Source organism: Cryptomeria japonica, chromosome 8 (genome assembly GCF_030272615.1).
Source record: "Cryptomeria japonica chromosome 8, Sugi_1.0, whole genome shotgun sequence".
NCBI lineage: Eukaryota > Viridiplantae > Streptophyta > Pinopsida > Cupressales > Cupressaceae > Cryptomeria > Cryptomeria japonica.
In genome coordinates, this window is record NC_081412.1 from 14,130,111 (window position 1) to 14,158,021 (window position 27,911).

General features: G+C 38.8%; 1 protein-coding gene across 4 annotated transcripts in view; it reads left to right on the plus strand.

Moving 5' to 3' along the window:
* The window catches only part of LOC131048806 (uncharacterized), a 327,816-nt gene that overhangs the window by 80,867 nt on the left and 219,038 nt on the right, over positions 1-27,911 (plus strand). For 3 of the 4 annotated variants that reach the window (XR_009106522.2, XR_009106523.2, XM_057982881.2), the window contains exon 9: positions 7,443-7,507. Coding sequence is in view for 1 of the 4 variants with exons in the window: in XM_057982881.2 (XP_057838864.2) it covers positions 7,443-7,507 (65 nt within the window). In the remaining 3 variants the exon portion in view is untranslated. Of the gene's footprint in view, positions 1-1,912; positions 1,965-7,442; positions 7,508-27,911 lie in introns of those variants that run through there. The other variant, XR_009106524.2, reaches the window with a different exon arrangement.

A 27,911-nucleotide genomic window follows, 5' to 3' on the forward strand; every position in this document is an offset into this window, starting at 1 on the left:
TCCATGTCATCATATGATCATCATCAAATGTTTCATACAAATACCAAAGGTAAATACAACTACAAGCCTATGGCTTAGAGGAGCCTACACCCTCCAGCCCCGACCCCCTGCGAAGCCGTCTAAGGTAGGTCCTGGATGATTCGACAGCCATAGCCGCTCCCCGTGACACCATGCCATGCTCACCAACATTAGTAACATCCGTGTCACTATTTGCCTTTGAATCTCCTGTCTGTGCTCGTGCTCTCCGGTCCTCCTCTGCCATGGCTACAGTCTCAGCCTCTATATCTACCTGGTCGATCCAATTAGTGTCAGACTCAGAGCTTTAATTTTCCCTACTTCTATCGACGCAGTTTCTGCCTATATTTTTCGACGGGGGTTTGGGGGCAGCGCCCCCAAGGTGGGGTCAAGGGGCATCGCCCCTTGTGGGGTCGAGGGGCAGCGCCCCGCGAGGCCAAAAAAACTTATTATTTAATAAAGGTGTCGGGTGTTATTTTTCTATTGGCTGACATGTTGTAACCCTAATTTTTCTCATTCTCAGGCGAAGGTTGTAGTGAACAAAGACGATACCATTCATTTAAAAAAAACTTTTTAAAATGTATTTTTTTGTCATTTTACTAACCCAGCCGGTAGCCGAGTTTGGGGCTCGGGACTCGCCAAGTTTGGCGAGTTTGAGCCAAACTCGCCAACTCGGCGAGTCTAGCGAGTTTGCTTGCCAGACTCGGACGAGTCCGAGTCCGAGTCCCAGAGACTCGGCGAGCATGACTTGGACTCAGACTCGCCGAGTTTAGGCAAGTTCAGGCGAGTCCTGTTTCTGTGCTTCATACTCATGCAAGACTATACACCTGACTCCTAGCCTTTTGAGCGCCTATACCTCTCTAATGCAAAGGCTAAAAGCCAAGGACATCAAATACTACGTAGAAAGCAGGAAAAAAGTGGGGGTCCCCATTTGCGATGGGGCGATGTAGAAAGCAGGAAAAAAGTGGGGGTCCCCATAATGCTCCAGCCATTTTCCAGTCATGCATGAACCAATTATTTAGTAACCAACTCAAAAAATTCTATCGGTGTTATTTGATGATATATTGATAGTGATACATAGTAAAACTTGGGAGGAACATTTGGAACATTGAGATGAAGTATTAAGTATTTTGGAGCAGCAATCTTTCTTTGGTAATTTTTTAAATGTGAGTGATTCTAGAGCAAATCAAAAGATAATTGATGGTAATTTCTTTGGTATTTTGTATCTAGGACAAATCAAAAGATCCAAGTGATTCTAGAGCGGCCACTTCCCACCAATCTCATACTGTTGAAAGGTTTATTGGGATTATGTTGCTACCATAGGAGGTTTGTGAAAGACTTTTCTTAGTTGGTTGTTCCTTTGACTGATCTAACAAAGAAGGGAGCATTTGAATAGTCTAAAAATGCTTGAAAAACTTTTGACAAGTTGGAGGTAATGAGTTTGTGCTTGTACTTTCTATTTTTGATTTTTCATTGCCCTTTCTCATTGAATGTGATGCATCTGGAGAAGGTGTTGGAGCTGTTTTAACTTAAAAAGGGAATCTACTTGCATTTCAAAGCAGAAAATTAAGCAATTTAGAGAAGGGATATTTCATCTGTGATAAGAAGATGCTGAGAATTCTGCATGCAGTAGAGAAGTTTAGACAATACTTAGTTTGTGGAAAATTTATTGTGAAGATTGATCATAATAGTTTGAATTTCTTTTTGTAGAGCAATTTGTCATTGATGTTAATGCTGTTTTAGTGTCTGCATTTGCTGGTTGGTTATGCCACTTCTTCAGGTGACTTGTTCAAGAGGTTTGTCTTCTTCTGTTGTTCGAATTGAGTTCAGGTATTACTTAAGCCAGGTTTGATGTGGTGAGTTGAGTTCAGCTGTTAGCAACGATGATGTCTGGGCAGTATATTCGTGTGGCATGTTTGTTTGTTGTCATCTACACGGCTGTTTTGCAGGTGATTCATTCCTTTTGTCTCAGCGTTTTAAAAAAAAAGGTGTTTGGTGGTAGGCGTTAAAAGATGCTTCTTCACTGCGTTGTTCAGTCTGTAGTGAATCTTTTCGTGCTGAGTTGTTTTTTTTAGCTGTCAGAGTATGATAGGATTATTCTGAGTTTTCTTCAGAACAAAGGGAATTGCAGACCTGTATTGCCTCTTTCTTATTGCAGTTACTAATGCCTGGGTTGCAGGATGTTTGGTGATTTTAAAACAATAGAAACGTTTGTCTTCTTGTTCTTTTGGCGTGTTTGGTGCAGCTGAGTTGTTTTTGTGTGATATCTGCGTTGAACACTTATTAGATGTTGCGCTGACATAACAGAGTGAAGAGGTCCGTTTTCTGTGTATAATGGATGTGCGTTAATGACAGTGTGAAAAACGGCAGAGATTTAGCAGTAATTCATTTTATCGGGTGACTTGGAATAATCTTTTGCCATGTGAAGTAATCATGACTGCGTAATGATTCTGGAAGTATCGTTCTCTTTTGAAAGGTATTAAAAAATTGGGTAGTGTGTCAACGTTTTTTTTTTTGGAGTGGATGAAGAAAAGAAAATATAGGAGGGTGTGTTGACATTTTTTTTAAGATGTCTGAGAGCATACTGTGTAAAAATGAGTTGTGATTCAGAATGTATATGAAGCAAAACAGAGTTGTTTCTCTTCTGAAGCTGTCTATATTTGAGATGATAATGTTTTTAAAATATATGAAAGTTTTGTGATGCTGGGTGAGAGTGCTGCTTTTGGGAGTTAAGGACGTTTACTGGAAAATGTTTTTCTGTATGTTCTTCAAAATGGAACTGTGATTCCAAATGAGTAAAGTGGCAAAGGGTTGTTTCAGGCAGTGAGTGATTTTTATTCTCTTGCAGATTCACTGGTTTGGCAGTTTGAAGATTGTCTTTAATTTCATTAAAATGCAGTTTGCAAAAAGATTTTTCATTCTAGAGTGTACTTAAAGGCATTCTGGCTATTTTATTCTCAAAGTTCTGGAATTGAAGTTCACTTTTGCATATCAGAGGTTGGTGCCTCTGTTTATAGGAGTTGGTGCTCTTAGTGGGTTGGAGTCCACTTATGTAAACTAAGTTGGTGCTCATTGGGTTGGTGCCTGTTCTTGATAATGAAAGCTTTTGGAACGATGTGGTTTTTTACCCAAAAGGATTTTCCACAGGATGTCTTGTGCATTTGTTTTAAAGTTGCTCATTGCATGCCTTATGTTTAAAATTTATGTTTCTGCACCCCCCCCACTCCCCGCCCCCCAGCATTGCTTGTGTGTTTTTTCACTTTTTGTGTAAAATTTTTTTAATGATCACCAACAAAAATGGGTAAACAAGCTACAAGCTTATGGTTTTGAAATACAATACATGAAAGGGAAAGAGGAATATGTTAGCTAATGCTCTTTCTAGGAGGCCTACTCTATGCTCATTATCTGCCCTTTCTGCTGATTGGAATGTTTTCATTATTGCCAAGTTTGCCAAGAATAAATTTGTTGCTGGTATCGTTGATGAGGTTGTGAAAGATGACAGGTATGTGGTGATAGAAGGGCTAATCATCTTCAAAAGTGTAATTTTTTTGGTGCCTAAGTCTAAGATCAAGGAGAAGATTTTGAAAGCCTTTCATAAGTCTCTAATATCAAGACATCAATGGTATTATGAGACATACCAGTAGATCCATGAGTGTTTTTCTTGAAAGGGTTTGAAAGAGGATGTCTATAAGCATATTACAGAATGCATGACCTACCAATGGAACAAGGGATTTTTCTAGCAATCTTGCTTCAACCACTACCAATTCTTGAGAAAAAATGAGAGAGCTTATCCATGGACTTCATCACAGGTTTACCCAAGGTATACGGTGGAGACTATATTTATGTTGTGGTTGATAGATTGGCAAGTATGAACATTTTATTGCTATTGCTTTAGATTTCAAGGCACGCCAAGGAGTAAACATATTTTTCAAGGAGATATTCAGATTACATGGCTTGTCTAAGAACATTGTTAGATAGAGGGATAGCAGATTCCTCAGTTCTTTTTGGCAAGAATTGTTTCACTGAACAGGAACAAAACTCACAACAAGCACAAATTACAATCCCCAAAATGATGGACAAACATAATTAATGAATTAAGTGGATTGAAGGCCACTTAAGAAGCTACATTTCAGACCAAGAGATTGTACGAGTCAAGTGGTTGCACATGGGTGAATATTGCTACAATACTTCACAACACATGTCCATAGGTGAATAGTGCTTGAGATTCTTGGGAATCCTAACTTGCTTTGCTTGAATGCAAGCAATCTTGGGGAGGGAGGACATGTCATGTCCTTTTAAAAAAACCACATGAAAGGTTGCTTGCTTGGGAAATGTTGGAGTTGCTGCTGAACACCTGTCGAGGAGTTGTCAGAAATCAGGGATATAGCATGCCACTTGACTTATGTTAGAAAGCTGTTAGTTGTTGGAGTTTACAAATATTGCCTTACCCATGCCCAGGACCTATTGGAAGTCGAGAATTAGGGTTTTTGTCCGACACATGCCAAGGAGGTATTGGAGAATGGATATCGGTGTTGTGGCCTGACACATGCCAAGATGGAAGGAAGGAAAATCTGAGCCTTTGACGAGAAACTTTGTAAGGCTTGTAAGGCCTAGTTGTGATGTAGTGTGCAGAATTCAAATTTGGGCCTTGGTGCCATTTTGGGTCTAGGCTGATTAGTTTGATCTTTTGGGGGGGAAGCATATAAAACTAAGACAACATTTCAATTGTAAGCATCCATATTATGTTATTGTATCTTTTGGGAACTCTGTGTTCAAGTGATCTTTTGCAGACGAAAACCCATAGGAGATTGTAACCAGAGGATGAAAATCCTTTGTTTCTTGAGGGCATTCTCACTTAGGGAGTATGTTGGAGCTTCAGGTTATAGTAGAATTCAGACTTTCTATGAGTGCATCATTTGTTGTAGATTTGTAAGTGTTGTTTGTTGCTGTTGTAATGATTGTCATAACAGTCCTTTGGTTGTAGAGATATGATTATGATCAATATCAATTGCTCTTGGAGTTTGATTCATTATGTGCAAGTTCATGTGTTGATTAGCTAGTTAATCTATCCTATTTGGGTATGATTAATTGCTGTTGTTTGGAAAGAGTTGGCTTAAGATTGTTGTTTATGTTTCAAACCTGGTGTAGATTGTTGTTTGTTGTAAATTTGTTATATTCCTTAAAAACTCTGGGAAGGGACATTACAAGGTACAAATGATATGGTGGCAAGCTAACCAGAATATGCAGGTGGTAGAGCCAGCCTAATACACACCTCTTCGGCAGATTGCATAAAATGACATGCAGGCGGCAAAGCCAGGCCTATCAATACTTCTTCAATGGATTGCACACATGCAATGCAAGCCACTGGGAGAATGTCTAAGCTTGACTCAGACCAAATTGGTTGGTAATGCCAGCTTGTTCAATGCCAAAATAGGTTGAATGAATTGCTGTGGTGATATGTGGTAAATGGTTCAATGTTACAATGTGAAATGCATACAAAGAAAGCCTCCAAAAATACTACCATCTGGGGTTAACAAGATTAACTTGAAATGCATTACAAATTAACAATTGATGAAGTAAACTGCTGTTATTAAACTAGTATAAAATTCTGATTATAAAATCAGACCGTTGTAGTATCCAAAATAAGGCCAATTAACATTGATAAAGAATACCTTACAAGGATGATGGAAGGGGCTGATGCAGGTCTATTACCACTTTGATACTGCCGTCACACTGTCAATTAAGGTCTGATACAAAACTGAAACACGCTGGAAACACTTTGAATGCTGATACAACAACCTCAAAATGAAGGAAACACCCCTGAAACTGAAACACAGCTGACATTGGTTGCATAAATTCATCCTTCTAACTACGTTGCTGTGAACTCCCTCTGTGATTGATTAACACTGAATAACAGGTCTGAACAGCACTTTTTACACTCTGAAATCTTTCAAAGAGTATGGCCAACAGTCTACTCAACATGCATTAACTGAAAACTACTCCAAAAACACCAAAACTAAACCCTGAGCCCCATGAACACAATTTACGTGTAATAGAAACTAAACTTATTGCTGCTGGTACCACAAGTACAACAGAGCTAGAATTCACTTAAATCACTACATACAGCAAATCCCAACTCCCCAACAAGTATGAGCATCTATTCTGCTAAAAAACAATCATAAACTAACCCCAAACACATGAAAACCAATGTATATTAGACTGAGATAGCAGTCAATTTAATTGCAGGTCTCAAGTATACTATTAATGCTGCTGGTACAAAAGGTATAGCTGTTATAGAACTCTTAGATATCACCAAATTTCATGTTATTTTTGCTTGGTTTCAAGAAGAAACCTCCTTCAATCACTTCACAAGCCCACAATTTTCTTAAATCTGCATCATAAATCCTTGCATGCCAAAAACACGTCAAAACACTTAAAAAAATATTCATTGAAACACAATTGGAAAAATAACTTAACCTTGCAGCACAAACTGGAATGTCTTCACTTTCAGCACCAAGGCAATCTCTGTATGAAATTGCTCCAATGGATGTTGAGGGTTTTCTTCCCAAAACTCAATATTTTCAGCACAAAGGTGACTTTTGGATGAAATCATTCTTTCTTGCTAAGAGAGTTTTCGTCCTCAAAATTGGTATTCCAAGAAAGATTTCTTCCTCAAGAAATATGAGAAGAACTCATGTTCTCACTCAGAGCAAATAGCAAATGCAATATTCAGTCTAACCCTTCTTTTCTCACAACTCCTTTTTAAATAGGCACTTTTAGGGCAATCAGATAATTTCCCTTTTACAAAATTCACGTTTGCCCTCAATAATAAAATAAAGTGACATTTAATTTATTTTAATTTTTTATTAATAGTGCACACATAAGCATTAGCTAATGTTGAAAAACACTTTTTTGGGTCTGAAGTCGGCCTCAATGAAGAGCGGACGTTACATTTTGAGCCTCATAGGCATCCATTTTATTATCTCTTGTATAGGGTGTTGTATTGTTTCCTTCATATAGAGTTGGACTTGGTGTGCCATTGTGTTCTTGGACACGAGAACTGTTTTAAGGGGCTCCTTAATCCATAAGAATGATTGCAGTAGCCATAAACTAGTGAACTTGAATTCCAAAGGGCAATGTCATTTTTAAAATCTCTCCTATGTAGGACTTGCTGCAATAAGCTTGGTGATGGTCCTCACCAATTAGTATCTAATTTTTATTCCTTTAGTGCTCGAGTAGAATAGCATTTCATATCTCACACATAAACATGAATATTCTTCTTGCAACTTTGACATGCATGCAGGTATGGGCAAGGCAATGCATAACAATGTTGTTTAGTTAGTTATATGTGATTGTTGCATTACTAGTACCTAATGTTTTGCTGCAGTTTCTTGATTTCAATAATGAAATTTATTTTTCTAATACAGGAAATGGAACAAATTTAAGGCTGAAGCGTGCTGGAATGGAGTTCACTGTTTGGGTATTCAAACATGTGAGAAATTCATCAAATTAGATAATTCATGTTGTTAATTTCATTTTCTTGCCTTTGTGGTATTATAGCAAATGATTTGGTTCTGTTTAAGCTCATTCTTTCTTTATTGCAAAATTTACAATTGTAATACCCAAAAATAAATCATCTGAAGTAATTATTAACTGATGCTTGCAAGCTTTAATTGGAATGTTCTATAATGTCCATGTATTCACTACAAAATTAGAAAACCGATGCTATTAAAGGGTATCCTACAATATCATTATCTAAGAGTTTCTAAAACAATATTTCCTATATTCATGTGGTGTAATTGTTTCTTATCCATGGTCTTAAGTCTGACTGAGACTAGAAAGAAATAAATAATTAAGCAAAGAAAAATGTTCGGATAGTACTTTCAATTAATATCAAAGGTTAGGATGAACAGAACCCGAGGTTCTGAAATGTAACCAAATACTTGAGATAACATGATTGGAAGGAGTACTTTGGGCTAAGGGAGCCAAGTGGGACAATCTAAGGTGGAACCATGGTATTTCCATTGGAACATCTCTAAAGATCTGAGGTTGACGAACCTTTGGAGGTGAGAAAAGAATTGTAAGAAATAAGTTGTATCAGTATTCACCACTGACCAAAATAGGACAGTGGGACTCAAATGTACATGGTGTTAAAATAGCATGTGGTAGTGTAGTTAAATACATTTGAATGGAGCTAGAAAGAAATTCAGACTTAGAGTGCATTTTGATAAGTGAAGTACTATCAATATTTTTAATGCATTTGAAAGAATTTTGGCGAAACTGAAACGACACACACATTTTATCATTAATTATGGAAAACGCTATATGCTAATGTCATGCAACTGGTTAAATGTAGTTAAGAGGACATGTCAATTCGGCACAGAGTTGAACATCAACAAGAAGTTTGTAAATTATCTCTTGGTTACATTCATATAAATAACATTGTTGTGAAGTAGAACATGTTATACAAAGCCTGTGCATATTTGGTATCACTTTTTCCTAACAATTTCTTTTGAAGCAGAAGGAATATTTTAAGCTTTATGCTGTCATGCTCAAGTTTATTTTAGAAAGACTTATGATATTATCCATTATTGTGTGTGTTTTTTAATTTGGCTGTTGCCAAACACTAGAAAAATAAAACAGCACATGTTGAGAACCATTTTTCAAATTATAAGGGGAAGCTCCCTAAGATCTAAGTAAATCTAAACTAAAACTATAAATAAAATTCACAAGTAGCTAAAATAGAGACCAATATTTGGTTGCAATATGGATATTTGAACCAAAAGAGAGACAACTTACTGCTGGATAAAGTAGAGACTAGTAAATTAGTATTAACAGGAAGAAATGAAATGAGTGAACACCACATGATTTCATGAGATAAACAACTAAATTGCATACAAAGCTACACTTTACAAAGATGGATCTTGCTAATACAAAGATTGACTAAATGTAATCTCCTGTCAATTTAGTGCATGAAATTATAGAATGCAATCAGAGTTATAAATAATATCAATTGAATAATAGCTTTTGCAGCATAAGGCTGATTTCAACTATTATTTACAAAGTGTGCTTTACTTTGAGTTCTTTTTCTCTTTCCTTCTTGGTGTGCTTTGCTAAGGTATTTACCACTCTTTTAGCCTGTCTTCCTACTATCTCTACTGCCTTGAAATGGTGCAACACCTTAAGTCTTTTCCCTTTTCCTTTTAAGGAGGAGTTTCAAAGAATTGATTACTTAACAGAATGAGCAAGACGCTCATAAATAATACAAGAATATTTACAAGAATAGCAAGTTTCTAATAAGAAACTGCTGAGAAGATTGTAGACGATCTAACTAAAATAGAATATACACTATTGAGTATTAATACTAAAATTAACATTATTTTAATATTCTATTACTCTCCCTTAATGCTCAATCTATTAACTACACCTATAGACCCCCTGAATTTTACAAATTTATCAGGACCAAGGGGCTTGGTGAAGATGTTTGCTGGCTGCTCCGAGGTAGGAACATACAGCAACTGGATGGATCCATCTTCAACCAGCTGTCGAATATAGTGACAATGAGTTTCCACATGCTTGGTTCTTTCATGGAAGACTGGATTCTTGGCGAGTTTGAGCACTCCTTGATTATCACAGAACAAGGGAGTAGGACCTGCCTGGGAGACATGCATATCCGCAAGCATTCGTCGAAGCCAAACCGCCTCACAAGATGCCTTAACTGCTCCCCGATACTCTGCTTCTGTCGAGGAGAGAGCCACTGCCTGCTGCTTCTTACTAGTCCATGTGACAGCACCAGATCCCAAACTAAACACATACCCTGCTGTAGACTTACGGTCATCAACCGAACCTGCCCAGTTAGAATCTGTGTAGCCACTGAGTATAGGATCAGAACTCCGAGTGTACAGAAGTCCATAATCAGGAGTGCCACTCACATAACGCAGCACATGCTTCGCTGCTATCCAATGATCAGCCTTGGGAGCTGTCATGAAGCATGAAATGTAGCTCACTGCAAAACTGATGTCAGGTCTAGTGGCAGTAAGATAGATGAGGCTGCCCACTAGTTGCCTGAATAGAGATTCATCCACAACTGGTGAAGATGAGTGAGTTGAAAGTTTGAGCCCGGGTTCCATAGGAGTAGAGGCAGGTTTGCAATCCTGCATTCTGAACCTGTCCACAAGACTTCTAGCATACTTGGACTGAGAGAGAAAAATACTGTTCTCAGTTTGCTAGACTTCAACTCCTAAGTAGTAATGTAGAAGTCCCAAATCTGTAATATCAAAGGTGCGGCACAAATCCTGTTTGATCCCAGTGATCAAATGTGCTGAACTGCCAGTAATGATTAAGTCATCCACATAGACAACCACAAACAGAACATCATTACTAGTATGCTTGATATACAGGTTTGCATCAGATGGACTCCGCTGAAAACCATGATCTGTCAGGTACTTATCAATTTTCATGTACCAAGCCCGAGGAGCTTGTTTCAGACCATAGAGTGCTTTGACTAGTCTACGGACCTTCTGTTCTTGACCAACAACCTTGAATCCTGGGGGTTGCGTCATGTAGACTTCTTCCTGTAAGTCACCATTTAAAAAGGCACTCTTGACGTCCATCTGATGGACTTTCCAACTGAACTGGGCTGCCAAGGCAAGAACGAGCCGTATGGTACTCATTTTGGCTGTAGGAGCAAAAGTCTCCTCGTAGTCAATGCCTTCTTTCTATGAGAACCCACGAGCAACAAGACGAGCCTTATACTTGTCTAGGGTTCCATCAGCTTTGTATTTTACTTTGTACACCCATTTGCAGCTAATGGGCTTCTTCCCTGAAGGAAGATCAGAAAGGGCCCAAGTGTGATTCTTCTGAAGACTCTGGAACTCAGCTTCCATAGCCTGTTCCCACTCAGGTATACCTTTAGCCTCTGAATATGTCTGAGGCTCAAAAACACTGTGTATGTTAGCCATGAGAGCAAAATTGACTGTATGCTGCTGTTTGCTCTTATTACGGGAGGTTCTACCCTCAATGAGCTCAGTATCCCTGAGATCACCAATGGTCTTGGCCCACCATTTAGGCCGGAGAGTAGAAGTGCTAACATCAGGAGGAGCTGGAAGAGGCTCAGGATCAGGAACAGGAGTAGCAGGAGGAGGATTATTCTCCGGAGGGAACTCAGGTAGTGCATCATCGAAAATAGATTCTGCATCATCCCTCCCATCAGGCGAACCTAATGGAATAAGAACACTGTGAGGCTGATCCTCAGAACACGGCTCAGAAGAAGGGGACTGAAAGAATCCTCTGTCTTCATCAAATACAACATCACGACTGAAGATAAGACGTTCAGTGTCTATATCGATCAGTCTATAGGCCTTATGGTGATCACTGTATCTTGTCATCATGAGTTTCTGACTTTTGGAATCCAACTTGGAGCGCTTAGCATCTGGAATCCAAACATAGGCAACAGAGCCAAAAACCTTCAGGTGGCTGATCTTAGGCTTCTGACCAAACCAAACCTCTTCTGGAGTCTTCCCCTTAACAGCCTGAGTAGGGGAACGGTTAAGGAGGTAGACAGCAGTAAACACTGCTTCAGCCCAATACTTATTCGGAACACTCCTGTGTTGTAACATAGAGCGAGCCATCTCAACAACCGTAGGATTGCGACACTCGACAACATTGTTTTGCTGAGGAGTGTAGGGTGTAGTCAATTGGCGTTTGATGCCATGGGTATCACAGAAGTTGGAGAATGCAGAAGAGGAAAATTCCCCCCCGTTATCTGTCCTAAGAGTAATGATGCTATATCCAGACTCTTTTTCAACAAAGGACTTAAACTTCTGAAAGATACTATATACATCTGATTTGTGTTTAAGAAAGTACACCCACATCTTTCTACTAAAATCATCTACAATAAGCAAAAAATATTTGCAACCAGTAACAGAAGATGTATTCATAGGACCACAAATATCAGCATGAAGTAATTGAAGTACCTTAGATGCGCGCCAAGACTTTCCATGTGTGAATGAAGTCCGATGCTGTTTGCCAGCTTGACAGGTGCCACATACTCCAAGATGCTGAGTTTGAATATCAGGTAACCCTGAAACAAGTCCCTCCCGAGATAGCTGAGAGAGATACTGAATGTTGAGATGTCCATATCTCTGATGCCACAAAGTGCTGAGAGGAGAAACACGAGCTGCCAAAGCCACTTTAGGAGAATCACCAGTGTCAAGAAGCCTGTATAGGCCATGATCCTCTAGACCAACAGCAACAGTAAGATGAGTCTCCCGATCAATGATGGAACACTTGTGAGCACTGAACACCACATCTAGCTGAGGAGAATTCCTCATAATCTGACTGACAGAGAGCAGATTAAGTTCCATACCAGGAACATAGTACACATTCGGGAAGATGAGATTCCTGCCACCAGACTGTATCTGAATAGTGCCTCTGCCAACAACTGTATACTCCTCACCTCCGCCAAATACAACGGAATCACTGAAAGATGAGAAGTCTGTAAACCAGTCACGTCGATGAGAAAAGTGACGTGACGCACCAGAGTCGATGTACCAAGCAGAAGACCTGGCATGATCTGAAGACCGCTTAGCCATAAAGGCATAAAAGGCAGACTCCTTCTGCTCTGAATGTTCAGCAACATGCGCCTTCTGGTGTGACCCTCCCTGCTTCTTTTGTTCAAAAGCGAGCCTCTGACGGTAATCTTTCTTCATATGACCGTACTTGTGACAGTAATTGCACTGCACATTTTTCTTCTTAGCACCATCCTGTGTCTGAGAAGAGCCTTTCTGTTGAGAAGACTGAGAGGACTGAAATTTGCCTTTATCATTGTGAAAGGATTGGGCTGTGAAGGCATTTTCCGAGGAGGCTGACGTAGTACCACTGCCAAACTGTTGTTTCCAACGATCCTGCTGTAGAAGTTTGGTGCACAATTCTGAAAACTTCAGATCAACATTAGTGGAAGTAATATTGAGGGTCTCAATGAAGTGTTCATACGATTTCGGAAGACTTTTCAAAGTGATTACTACCATGTCTTCTTCCTCCATAGTCCGACCAATAGCTTCAAGCTGATCTCGAATATCCTTAATCCTCGTGAGGTGTTCCTGTAAGGACATACGTTCGTCCATCATAATGGAGAACAGCTGATTCTTTAGAAAGAATGCTCGGCTCTTGTCGGATGTCTCATGCAATTCCTTCAGATGCTTCCAGATGTCGGAAGCTGTCTTGCCGGAAGGAATCTGCGGTAACTGATCATCAGTCACTGAGAGTTTGAGAAGCATAACTGCCTCCCGATTGCGTTCATCAAACTTATCTTGATCTGCACCAGGTGTACTAGGACTGAGCTCTTTTCCCAAAACAAGCTGGTCAAGACGCCTATATTCAAAAATGGTCAACATACGCTGTTTCCAGATGTTGTAATTGTGGCCATTAAAGCGTTTACTGCCTTCTAACATCAGATTGGTGAGAGAAGCCATTTGCACGTTTCCCAATGTACTTAAAGACGAGAAAACCTAGAAGGGATTTGAAAACCAAATTCAAATCTGTTGGCTCAAAAATCGAGGCACGGAAAACGATGCACCCAAAAAAATCGAGCAACTACCCAGATTAGGTTTCGAAAAACCCACCAAGAATCTGCAAGAAAAAATTATTTTCGATAAAAACTTGAAGGTAAACACCTTAATCGAAAAAACAGAGGGTCGTGGAAGCCATGATTTGCTCAGAAAATTTGACGCACAGAAAAAAAAGACTGCAGATCACGACGAGATTGTGCAGGTCGCGTCGCCGAGGGTGCAGGTCGCGTCGCCGAGGGTGTAGGTCGCGTCGCGTTTGTAGGTCGCGTCGCCGAGGGTGCAGGTTGCGTCTCGTTTGTAGGTCGCGTGATGTCGCAGACACACAGAGGTCGCAGACGCACGGAGGTCGCGGACAGACGGAACACCGAAGCAGAGGTCACGCGGGAGTTACAGTGCGGGCACAAACACACAGAAAAGAAAACCTTGCGATAGCCCCCACACAAAAAACGTGAATTATAGGTCCTCACACACAAACGTGTATTACAGGTGCTCACACGAAAATTTGAATTACAGGAAAAAAAAAACCGCCCAAGATCACTACCGCTCTGATACCATAAAACAAATGTAGAAGCATATGGGTTTGAAAGAATTGATTAATTAACAGAATGAGCAAGACGCTCATAAATAATACAAGAATATTTACAAGAATAGCATGTTTCTAATAAGAAACTGCTGAGAAGATCGTAGACGATCTAACTAAAATAGAATATACACTATTGAGCATCAATACTAAAATTAACATTATTTTAATATTCTATTATTGAAATGGTGCAACACCTTAAGTCTTTTCCCTTTTCCTTTTAAGGAGGAGTTTGATAATATATCAAACTCTTTAGCTACTTATATAGAGTTTCAATTGGCACTTGAGATTAAAATAATGTTTTATTTATAATGGCCAATTAGCTTTTAGGAATATTTTTTATTTTGTTTTCATTATTAGTTTTGAGTCTTATCCTCTTGGTTATCGCTCTTATCTTTTTTGGATAAAACATTTGCGATCCAATTGAAGGAGATTTTCGGTTTTTTGTTTTATATTGAATATATTGAATTAATATTGTAATATTTAGCTTATAAAGGTCATTTAAGTCGTTTAGTTAGTTTTTAGTAACTTTCTATTATGTAAGTCATTTAGTATTTAGAATCTTTTTATTCTGTCTATAGTTCTTGACTGTTTCCCTTATGAAAAGATATTTTGGATTTGTTTATCTAAGGAGTTTTCCTCTCCTTTTTTAAATACAACAATCAATTATTATTTCATGGTATCAAAGCATAGGTTCTTTTTTGGTGAATTTTTCTAATAAAAAAATTGTGGTCTCTTACCTAGAATTTTTTAGAATTTTTTTTCTCGATTTTTTATTTAAACCAAATAATGGGTTTTGTCTGTAGAATCAAGGGTTTTGATTGACAAAAGTTTTGATTGATTTTGTCAGATAAAATTGAGGGTTTCTTTTTTGACGATTTTTTTTATTTTAATAAAAAATTTGTGGTTATTTGGCAGATTTTTAAAATTTGTGGATTTACTCTGCATTATCAAAGGTTTTTTCTGAATGTTCTTATTGCACGATTTTTACAAAACCCGTAAGTATCTTGTTCTAGTTTTAGCTAAAATATGTGGGCATTTTGTTTTGAAAATCAAGGTTTTTTGTTCTAAATTACGCGGGTTTTTTCGGAAATCGCAATGATTTTTTTGAGAGTTTTTTAAAACAAAAAAATCGAGGTGATTTGAGAGCCTGTTCTGCTCATGATGCGTCTTCTTTTTTGCGCAATGACTTAGTTCTTTCTCACTTGACGACTTTGCAATGTTTGACATAGGTTTTTCGATCGATTGTTTGTGCAATTTTTTTTTTTAAATCTTGGGTCTTTGTGGATGATGGGTTTACATGAGTTCTTCGACAATTTTTTCTTAAAAATCGTGGGTCTCGATGACTCTATAGAAGGGATTTTATGCAATTGGTGCTTCTTTCCGCAACAATTGGTTGAATTTTTTTTCACTTTTTTTGGAAAAATTGTGGGTTTCTTGCTCTATTTCCTGCTCGTGATGGCCGCGAGTAAAATTTTTTGAATGGACTACGGTTTTCAAAATTTTTTTGACGATTTTTTCAATAAAAATTCATGGTTCTTGCAGATTCAAGTTTGTTTTGGAAATTCTAAATGCCTAAGGATTTGTGCTAGATTGATTGCCTAGGGTTTGAATTTTGACAGAAAAATCAGATTTTTGTCGATTTTTTCAATAAACAGTCTAATTTTGTTGCTAGATCTAATTTTTATCTCGTTTTCTGTGTCTTTGGATAGCGGGAGGGATAGCTTCATTACCCAACATCATGTTGGAAGACACTTGGAGGTTCAGCGACAAGAATTGCAATGCTTGGAAATAGAGGATGCTCACCATTGTTGAGTACCGGTGCCTAGATTAGATTGTACTAGGTAATTCTGCTCGTCCCACAATGGCAGACAAAGACTAGAACAAGTTTGATGAGCGTAATCGTGAAGCAGTTATGTTGCTCAAGTTATTAGTCACCGATGAGATGCTTCCAGAAGTATCGTTTGGCAAGACTGTTGCACAAATTTGGACTCACTTGAAGGATTTGCATGAGATGTTAGATAAAGCTAGAGCTTTCGTCTTTTAAAATGTGTTGTTCTTGATTAGGATGGATGACAAGATGTCTTTACAAGATCATTTAATGAAGATCAAAGACATTCGCTATCAACTAGAGGCCATTGGTTGCAAGATGGATGGAGAGGATATGGTGGTTATCATGCCAGAAAGCTTACCACAATCCTATGAGCACTTCATCGAAACTCTCGACATTACATCAACCAATTTTGACTTGAAATTTGATGAATTGTGCAAGAAGCTCTTGTAGCAGGATTTGTGGAAGAAGCAGTTTGGAACAGGCTTTTACTACCGAGGAGAAAGGCAAAGGCAAGTCCTCTTAGTAGAAAGGAGGCAAATTTGAGGAGAGTTCTAAGAAGAATATCACGTCATTATTGTGGTAAACATGGTCACATGAATAATTTCTGTAGAAAGTGGTTGACTGATAAAAACTCAACCAGGCAAGGTCTGAACAACAGGGTCATGTTGCAGAGCATTTAGAGGATTCGGCCTTCTATGCATTCATGGCCAAAAGACCAACAAATTATGACAAGTTTTTTGCATGGTAGCTAGTAGAATGACCATTAAGGGAGGGTATTAAAGTAATATTGTAATATTTAGCTTATAATGGTCATTAAGTTGTATAGTTAGTTTTTAGCCACTTTCTATTCTGTAAGTCAGTTAGTATTTAGAATCTTTCTATATTGTCTTTAGTTATCGATCATTTCTGTTATGGAAAGATCTGAACTGTAATTGCTTATATTAGGAGTTTTCCTCTCCTTTGTTAGATAGAACAATCAATTATTATTTCAATATCTTGGTAATCATTCTATGTATAATTTTTGTAATATGGCATAAGCTTAGCTAGAGCTTCAGGATACATGATAGCAAATCATTTTAGGAACTGCTGCCAGCAGTGATGGATCATGTGATTGCTAGTGTTGCATAGGAAGGAGCGAAAAAATGCTGTACAGATTCAAAGGCTTAGATTTGGGTTTTTTTTCCAACAAAATTCTGTGATTATTCCTACAAATCAAAGATCGGTGTTTGCATATTTTTTTGCAAGGGTTTGTTTTTAAATTGTGCCATTTTTTCTTTTGAAAATCGTGATGGATAATTGTGAAAAATCACGTGTTTCTATGAAAATTCGTGTCTGATTTTATAGAAATCATGATTGATAAAATTTGCATCAGATTTGTGGGTTTGCTATTTTATAAAATTATGGATTTGTTTGTTTGAAACTGTGCGACTATTTAATCTACAAAAGCTCATCATGCATGTGAGAACAAGGTTTTTGGCAATTTTTTTTTATAAAAAAAATGTGTGGTTTGTTGAATGTGTCTGCTATTTCTTTAGCTTTTAGGATTTCTATCAACATCTAGGACTCTTTATTGGCGGCTAAAGTTTTTGAACAATTTAAACTAATGGCTAGTGCTAGAGATTTAATTTTGGAAGGCAACCAACGTTTTACTTGCAAGAATTACAACACTCGGAAGCAATGGATGTCTTGAAAAGGTTGTCCTCAATATTGACACTCAACCAATTGTTGTAGGCAAAGACCAAGACATGTTTGATGAACTTGACTGAGAAGAAGTCATATTAATGAAATTATCAGTGCATGATGAAATGCTTCCAGAGGTTTAAACATCTATGATATTTGCGGGAAATTGGAAGCATTTGCGAAAATTTAATGAGAATTCAAATAAAGGTAGGACTTTCTTTATGAAGAATTTTGTTTTTTTGATCATGATGGATGAGAAAATGTCCTTGTAGGAGCATTTACTTAAGATCAAAGACATTTGAGATTAGTTGTCAACCATAGGTAATGGAAGAAGAGGACACAATATTAATTACGTTTAAAAGCTTACCACCTGCTTATGAACATTTTATTAAGATGTTCAATATCATCTCTACTAGTGTCGACTTGAAGTTCAAAAAGTTGTGTAATAATCTCTTATAGTAGGATAGATGGAAAGAGTTTGGTAGTAGTTGTGAGACAGAGTGTGGAACAAGTATTTGCTACCAAAAACAAAGGCAAAGACAAATGGTCATAGAAGAAAGGACAAGGTATAATGAGGATACTTCTAGGAATTTGAAAAATATCACGTTATTATTGTGGTAAGATGGGTTATATGAAGAAGCATTGCAAAAAGAGGTTGGTCGAACAAAAATCCAACTAGAGAGGGCCTCCACAAAAGGCTCACGTTGCAGAGTATTTTGAGGAAAAAGAATCAACCCCATCATGGTACAATCACTCTTGGAGATGATACCACTCATGAAATCAAAGGTATTGGTGACATCTCTTTGAAGGTTGGCATCAATCGTTGTAGGCTTACTAATGTTTGTGTGTGCCAAGACTTACCAAAAATCTTCTTTCTGTTAATCAATTTCGTGATGACAACCTTAGGATTGAGTTTGATAGCAATCATTGTTGGCATTGTGTTGTCATTGATGTCAACCGGTATAGGATGACTACCGGTATAAGAGATGTATGTGCAACACTGTCATGGATGTGTACAGGACGAGATATCTTTGATATCACGTTGTGTTGCAGAACACCGGTAAGGTAAGAAAGAGAATATCATTCAGAGGAATGATCACTGGAGTCATCGGTACACAAGTTAGTGCTTGACTTGTGTGGATGAAATGGATAGGTTACCGGTACAGTGTATCATCGGTAAGGAGAGTATGTCAACTGGTAAGTGATGTGTTGACAATGAGCAGGATGCTTGGATGTTGTTTGTGATGAAGAGGTAGAATGTTACCTAAATCACATCAACACTGGAGGAGAAGGATGAACAGGTCACTGGTATGCTGTGTGGTTGCAGAACAACGAGACTCCCCACCGAATGAAGATGCAGTCACCATGTGAAGTGATGACTGACAATGAATGTGCCCACACCTGATCACATGTGCCTGTTTGAAGATATGCTGCACAAACAGGGAAGCCACATGAGTGCATTGCAGGATGTAGATGACAAGGATTCACTACCACTGAGACCGGATGAGCAAGTGTAAGATGATGAAGTCCCAGAACATAAGATCAAAGATACACACCAGATCAGCATGTGAGGACAAAGTGTGCTATCGGGACAAAGAAGAAGAGTTGAATTGATGAGTTTGCCATCTTGGCAAACCGGTAGAGAAGAGACTCAGTCAGGAGAAGACGAGGTCTGCAGTTGCGATCATGAAGTTATCATTATGTAGATGATGTGCTGTGTTGCCACAGGTGCAAAGCGTTGGAGGATGATGACATGGAGTTATGTAGGTGATCACCGGTATGCAGCAGATTGAACAAAATGAGCAGAAGTGAAAGACCTTCATGATGAAGGTACACATGATGAGTTACTCCTGATGGCTGCTGAGGTCCGACATGTTTGATGATCAGGCAAACATGATACACCGACAGGACCCATAAGACATTGGCAGGAAGGATAACCGACAAGGTGATTTATGCCGAAAGGGTTAGTGAACCGGTATGTGTGTACCGGTTATGTGTGTGGTCGGTGACTAAGTCTGAACTGACATAAACAATGTGCTAAGGTGGATGTAGACAATGGCGCCACGTGGAGTCAAGGTGGAGGACAGGCATGCAACGGTAGATGGGGTGTGCATCGACAAGGTTGTTGCAGAGTTGGTCGATATTAATGGTAGACCCCGTAAATCATGGGGCATGTTGTAGAGGCGTTGCAGAGGTGTGTGGCTCGAGGAAGGTCGAACTGAGGTGATCGATGCAGAGTGTCCAGGTGCAGGATGAGGTTGATGATGAAATCTGCGAACCATTAATGGTGATTGATCTTGTGTCTCGCCAACTGACTGTCCGTGTTTGCTATACATAGAAAATGTGTTTTTGAAGACACGTTAATGGCGGTGATGTGCGGATAGCTGTCTGGGTGATCAGATCGGATAAAATCTGCTTGGATTTGGTTTGCCTCGAGGTTGATGAGGAAATCCTAACCGCCTGAGATTTGAATTGGCTTTTGGCGGGAAAACCAGGTTATAAATAAGGAAGCCAAAACCATTGAAGGTTGCTGCTGAAGAGGAGAGTGTTGCTTCTGCATGTGAGAGCAAATTAGTCAAGTACTTAACGAGTATCTGAAAAGAGACTGAGGGTGTGCGAGTGAGAATCAGGTTGAGAGGATCAACCGACAATAGTGAGAAAACCGGTAGTGCCCATACCGACAGAGTAGAAGTGAAGGAAACTGCAGAGAAGGCAAGCATAGAACCGACAGAGTGTAGTACTGGTGAAGAGCAGCAGAGAGAAGAGGCAACCAGAGGAGAGAACTGACAGAGAGAGAACCGGTAGTGAACTGGACAAAAGATCCAACAGGGAGATTTGAAGAAGAGTTACAAATCCATTTGTAACAAGAAGATAACTTTGATATCAAAATATGTTTTTGTATTCACTGAGTTGTAGCTCGGTGCATGGGTTGTAGCTCCTTGGGTTGGTGCCCTAACATCAGGGGTTGTAGCTCCTTGGGTTGGTGCCCTAAATGTTGTAACCGAAGTGTTTCATTGTGAGGTTGGGTTGGAGCAGTAGACTCCAGTAGCATTTCTCACCGAGGTTTTTCCCATCTTGGGTTTTCCTCGTATATGCTGGTGTTATGTGATGTCCTTCTTGTGTGAATGCATTTGTGTTTAGTCTCCTCACTAACCAGTATGTCTGCGTTGAGTTAGATCTGTTAACTGGTATACTCACATAGGACAGTTAGAGGGATAAGTTTGAGAACCACTGATTCACCCCCCTCTCAGTGGTGCATTCTGTCTAACAATCATGATAAAAAGATTTGTCTTATCAAAGATAAGTCTAAAAATGATAAGATTGTTGCCAGTGCTACTGAGATTGCTTGATACAACTTCTAATAATCAAGCCTTAGTGACTAAGGATGATGATCTTGCTTTGCTTTGGTATCGTAGATTTGGTCATTTGAGCACTAGTTATCTGTTGAAGCTTTGTCTTATCAAAGATAAGTCTAAAAATGACAAGATTGTTGCTAGTGCTACTGAGATTGGCAAAATATTTAGGCTTGATACAACTACTAATAATCAAGCCTTAGTGACTAAGGATGATGATCTTGCTTTGCTTTGGTATCCTAGATTTGGTCATTTGAGCACTAGTTATCTGTTGAAGCTTTGTCTTATCAAATATAAGTTTAAAAATGACAAGATTGTGCCAGTGCTACTAAAATTGGCAAAATGTTTAGGCTTGATACAACTGCTAATAATCAAGCCTTAGTGACTAAGGATGATTATCTTGCTTTGCTTTGGCATTGTAGATTTGGTCATTTGAGCACTAGTTATTTGCTGAAGCTTTGTAAGAATAGCATGGTCAAAGGGCTTCCCTTAATTGAGAAGTCAAGTGCTGTTTGTTCTAGTTGTCTTGCTGGAAAATAACATAGAGCAACCTTCTATACATGTGAGGATCTTGCAAGCCATCCTTTGCAGCTGGTACATACCGATCTTTGTGGGCCCATACCACCTAGTCACAATGGATATAGGTACTTTCAGATTTTTGTTGATTATCATACAAGGAAAATGTGGGTATATTGCTTGCATGATAAAGATGAGGCCTTCTCCTACTTCAAAGAGATTTGTACTCTTGTGGAGAAAGATACTAATCATCGTATTCGTGTCCTCCGCTTAGATTGAGGGGGGGAATGCAATATGTTGAAAGATTCTCAACTCGAGCATGCATATTGGGCTGAAGCTGTTAACACAACACTTTATCTTTTGAATCATGCACCAACCAAAGCCTTTGATGGCATCACTCCAGAAGAAGCGTGGACATGGGTAAAGCCTTCTATCTCACATCTTAGTGTGTCTGGATGCACTACCTATATGCATATTCCTAAACAAAAACGGAAGAAGCTAGATGAAAATTCAATGCAATGTATTCTTCTTGGATATAGTAATGAATCCATGGCATATTGCCTCATGGATCCCAACATAAAGAAGGTTTACATGAGTAGGGATGTAATTTTTGATGAGAAGAGTGAGTCAAGCTCTCCTCCCACGTCATCACCTACTTCAGATAGTGCTCCTATATTCAACATGGATGGCTTAAATGATGGGAATGTTGATAGTCAATCAACACCTGCCAATGTCACAAAACCCTTACCAAGTGGTAGACTAGTACCATTCGAGATGCAAAGCTCGATGGAGTCCTAGAGACTTTCACTTTAGGTCTGAGGACTCACAACATGGCTCACAATGACGTAAACTTTACACTAATGACTTCAATTGTTGATAATTTTGAGTCATCTAATGTTGAGGAAGCACTAGAATCAAAGCCTTGGAAAGAGGCTATGGATGCAGAGTATCAATCTCTGATGAAAAACAACACTTGGGAGCTTGTTGATCTACCACCTGGTAAGAAAACAATAGGATGCAAATGGATATTCAAAACTAAGTATAAAGAAGATGGTAGTATAGATACATGCATAGAAATGGGAATCGCCATGAATCGCCTAAACTCGGCGAGTCCAAGTCCGAGTCATGCTCGCCGAGTCTCTGGGACTCGGACTTGGACTCGTCCGAGTTTGGCGAGCAAACTCGCTAGACTCGCCGAGTTGGCGAGTTTGGCTCAAACTCGCCAAACTCGGCGAGTCCCGAGCCCCAAACTCGGCTACTGCCTGGGTTAAGTAAAATGACAAATAAAAAACATTTTAAAAAGTTTTTTAAAAATGAATGGTCTCGTCTTTGTTCACTACAACCTCCGCATGCCGAGTTGGCGAGTTTGGCTCAAACTCGCCAAACTTGACGAGTCCTGAGCCCCAAACTCGGCTACTGCCTGGGTTAAGTAAAATGACAAATAAAAAACATTTTAAAAAGTTTTTTTAAAATGAATGGTCTCGTCTTTGTTCACTACAACCTCCGCATGAGAATGAGAAAAATTATGGTTACAACATGTCAGCCAATAGAAAAATAACACCCAATGCCTTTATTAAATAATAAGTTTTTTTGGCGACAGGGAGCGCACAAGGGGCGTTGCCCCTTGACCCCACCTTGGGGGTGCTGCCCCCAAACCCCCGTCGAAAAATATGGGGGGAAATTGCGTTGATAGAAGTAGGGAAAATTTAATCTCTGAGTCTAACACTAATTGGATCGACTAGGTAGATATAGAGGCTGAGACTGTAGCCATGGCAGAGGAGGAGCGGAGAGCACGAGCACAGACGAGATTCAGAGGCAGATAGTGACACGGATGTTCCTGATGTTGGTGAGCATGGCATGGTGTCACGGGGAGCGGCCATGGCTGTCCAATCATCCAAGACCTGCCTTAGATGCCTTCGCAGGGGGTCGGGGCTGAAGGGTGCTGCTGTGCAGGCTCCTCTGAGCCATAGGCTTGTAGTTGTATTTACCTTTTGTATTTGTATGAAACATTTGATGATGATCATATGATGACATGGATTTTTTATTCCATGAGTTTTGTAATATTGTATACATTTGACAATATTTATATATCTATGTTTGTTATTTCCTTCAGCTACAATTTGCGTTTATGCTTATGCGATTGTTGTATACTTGTGTATGTAATCAAATGAGCTGAGTTTGATGATGTTATTGTGTCTTTAAGGTGTATTCAATAAAGGGTGTCTGAAACATGTTTTAAATCTTTAAAAATCTCTAAATTTCTTGAGTTTTTCACTTTCCCAAGTCCAGTCGAGTCTGGAGCCGAGTCTGACGCTGAGTCCCGAGTCTGAGTCCGAGTAGTCCGAGCCGAGTCCGAGTCCCGTTTCTTTCGTATAGATAAACATAAGGCTAGACTTGTAGCCAAGGGTTATACCCAGAAAAAAGGGATAAACTATGAGGAAACATTTGCTCCCACTGCAAAGATAAAAACCATTAGAATGATGTTTGCTTCAACTGCACAATTTGGATGGAAACTATACCAAATGGATGTAAAAAGTGCATTTCTTAATGGAGACCTTAAGGAAGAGGTGTATATGACCCAACTATAGGGATATGTTGCACTTGGTAAAGAAGAAAAAGTGTGGAAACTAATCAAGTCCCTATATGGTCTCAAATAGGCTCCTAGAGCTTGGTATATCAAAATTGATGAGCATTTGCTAAAGCATGGTTTCACAAGGCATCCATATGATCCAAATCTCTACCTCAAGGATCAAGGAGGGGATATTGTGATCATTAATGTATATGTTGATGTCTTGGTTATCATAGGCAGCTTTGAAGCAATGGCTGAAACAACCAAGAATGATCTCAAGAAGGCTTTTGATATGAGAGATCTCGGGCGACTGCACTATTGTCTAGGCTTAAAGATATGGCAAACACATCACGATATCTTTGTATCTCAAAGGAAATATGCCAAGACATTGCTTGAGAAATTCAGAATGATGGATTCCAAAACCATGTTTGCACCTATGGAATCAGGTTCGCATTTATCTACATTTGATTCAGCTCCTCAAGTAAATGCAACTCTCTATCGATAGATTATTGGAGGTTTGATTTACTTGACTTACAGTAGACCAAACATTAGTTTTGCTGTTAATTATCTATTAAGATTCATGCAAGAACCAACAATGTGTCACTAGAAAGCAACAAAATGAGTCTTAAGGTATATACATGGTACAATGGATCATGTTTTGGAATACAAAAAGAATGATCAATGCTTTTTGACAATATAGACAAATGCAAACTATGCAGGTTCAGTTGATGATAGAAAATCCACATCTAGATTTATTTTCTTCCTAGGTTCAGGACCAATTTCACGGGGAAGTAAGAAGCAACCCACAATTGCTTGTTCCTCAATAGATGTAGAATATCGTGTAGCAGTTTGGCTACGTCGCATAGTGGAAGGATTAGGGGTACCTCAAAATCAGCCCATTGTCCTCTATTGTGACAATCAGAGTGTTCTCAAGCTTGTTCGTAATCCAGTATTTCATGAACGGACCAAGCATATTGAAGTTGACTATCACTTCATATGAGAACATGTTTAGCAAAACAACATCCGACTTCAATTCTGTTCAATTCAGGAACGTGCTGTTATCTTCACCAAGCCTCTTGCACATGTGAAGTTTGAAACTTTTCAGGATTCTCTTATTAGTACTTTGAAGAAATGATGTAATAAGGGGGGAATGTTGGATATTCCATCATTAAGTACGTGTATAGGTTGTTTGTAGTTTGTTATTATTTGTTTTAGTTTGTTTTATTGTGTTACTGTTTGTTGCTAAAACATAGAATATTGGTTGAACCCGTAAGTGCTATTTTAGAGCACACGGTTGCCTTATTCAACCTATATATTTGTAGATCTTATTGGCACATGACATGAGAAAGTTATCAATTTCAATTGCTTTGCAATATCTGATAAATGCTTGATCTTAGGGTTTACATTCTTCACACCGTATAAGGGTAGGGTTTTTTTCAATCTTGCAATGCTCTAGATAAGAGTTTGAGTCAAGCTTGCACTGATTGTAATGTCCCTTTTCCGCTCTAGTTTGTTTTGGGGTTTGTTGGCCAATCCCGAGAGCCGTTGGTCAATCAAAGGAAAAATTAGGGTTTCATATTTTCTAGGAGAATGCTTTGTCAGTTTTGGTGGCTTGCATGTTGGAGTTTTACAGTTCTGATTTTGGATTCCTTTTGGGTTTTCAGAGAACTTCGTGATGGTATGACATGCAAACGAATCTGAAGACTTTTTCAAACTTACTATTTTTAGTAAGTTGTGATGTGTTGTTACCATTTCACACATCGCCCCATCAAAATGGGGACCCCCTTTCTTTGAGTCTTAGCAACTTAGTCTAGCCTCTCTCTCCTTTTGCAGGATGGAATGAGTGAGTTTATAGGGTTTGCATGTCATGTCAGTTCATCAGGAGTCTAGATAAAGAGTTGAATAAAATTGCTAGTAGCAACAATCCACAAGTTCAAGGTTGCAGGTAAGCTCCAATTGTTTTAGTTATCTTTAGTCAAACTTGTTTCCAAGAGTCTTCATCTCACAAGCTTGAAGGGAGAGAATGAATCAAGGTGATATTCAAATGAACAATTTTAAGATGTCAAATCACCTTAGTCTCCAAGCCTCAAAATCACACTTTATGTTGAGTGATAGATGAGCAAATTTTTCCTTGAGTACATTGTTTGAGAATAGGTGGAAGTATGAGTTTGAGCGTTTGAATGAATTATCCCAAGGATTGAATCCCTGTGCAATGAAATAAGCGATAGGCTTATTTGTAATCTGCCTCATCTCTAAGTCTTCTCTAGGTTTTAACTTCATGACTTCACATCTTGGAGCAAACTTCATGACTTGCCACCTTGGAGCGAATTTCACCTTCAAGGCTTCACGAGCGAAATGGAAAGATAAAGAGATGAAGGAATCACTCACTTCATGTTCAAGCATTCACAAGCGAACTTCATGAGTTGCCAACTTGGAGCGAACTTCATGAGTTGCCATCTTGGAGCGAACTTCATGAGTTGCCATATTGGAGCGAACTTCATGAGTTCATGTTTTGGAGTGAACTTCATGCTTGAGAGAGTTGGAGTGAACTTCTTCATGTTGAAAGTAGAAGAATGAGGGAAATTAAAAAAGAGCCTACTTCATGATCAAACACTCGAGCGAATTTCCAACTTCACGAGTTCACCTTTTGGAGCGAATTTCTTACTTAATGAGTTGAGCTTTTGGAGCGAATTTCCTACTTCATGAGTTCACATTTTGGAGCAAATTTTATACTCATGAGTTCACATTTTGGAGTGAACTTCATGACTTGCCACCTTGGAGCGAATTTCTTACTTCATGAGTTAGACTTTTGGAGCGAAATTCATGATTTAGACTTTTCAAGCGAACTTCATGAGTTGCCATCTTGGAGCGAATTTCATCAATGAGCATACATAAGCAAGCCTACATGAGCGAAGTCGAAAGAGAAATAAAAGATGTTTGATAGTAATCGCCTTGAATGTATTCAAGCGAACTTCATGACTTGCCACCTTGGAGTCTTCTCGAATGATCCTTAAACTATTCTTCAGCATTCGAGAGATTTTGTTCAAGAGATGATAAGATACTTAAGGTATTTTATTCTGTGTTCGCATGTGCCTAAAAAACACATCAACAAAATAACAATAACAAATTACCTTAGGCCGACCTACATTTTGTCTAATTTCAAATTCATTTTGGGCGCTAAAGTCAAGCATTAGTTAATTTTTAAAACATCATATTAACTTCGCTTCATTTTGTTAACTCATGAAGTGCATTTCGCTCCTAATCATCAACTCATGAAGTTTGCTTTAATTTCCAACTTCATGAGTTCACCTTTTGGAGCGAATTTCTTACTTCATGAGTTGAGCTTTTGGAGCGAATTTCCTACTTCATGAGTTCACATTTTGGAGCGAATTTTATACTTCACGAGTTCACATTTTGGAGCGAACTTCATGACTTGCCACCTTGGAGCGAATTTCTACTTCATTAGTTCACATTTTGGAGCGAACTTCATGAGTTAGACTTTTCAAGTGAACTTCATGAGTTGCCATCTTGGAGCGAATTTCATTAATGAGCATACATAAGCAAGCCTACATGAGCGAAGTCGAAATAGAAATGAAAGATGTTTGATAGTAATCACCTTGAATGGATTCAATACCAAGCGAACTTCATGAGTTCACATTTTGGAGCGAATTTCCTACTTCATGAGTTCACATTTTGGAGCAAATTTTATACTTAATGAGTTCACATTTTGTAGCGAATTTCATACTTCACGAGTTGATGATCTCAAGTGAACTTCATGAGTTGACAAGTTGGGGCT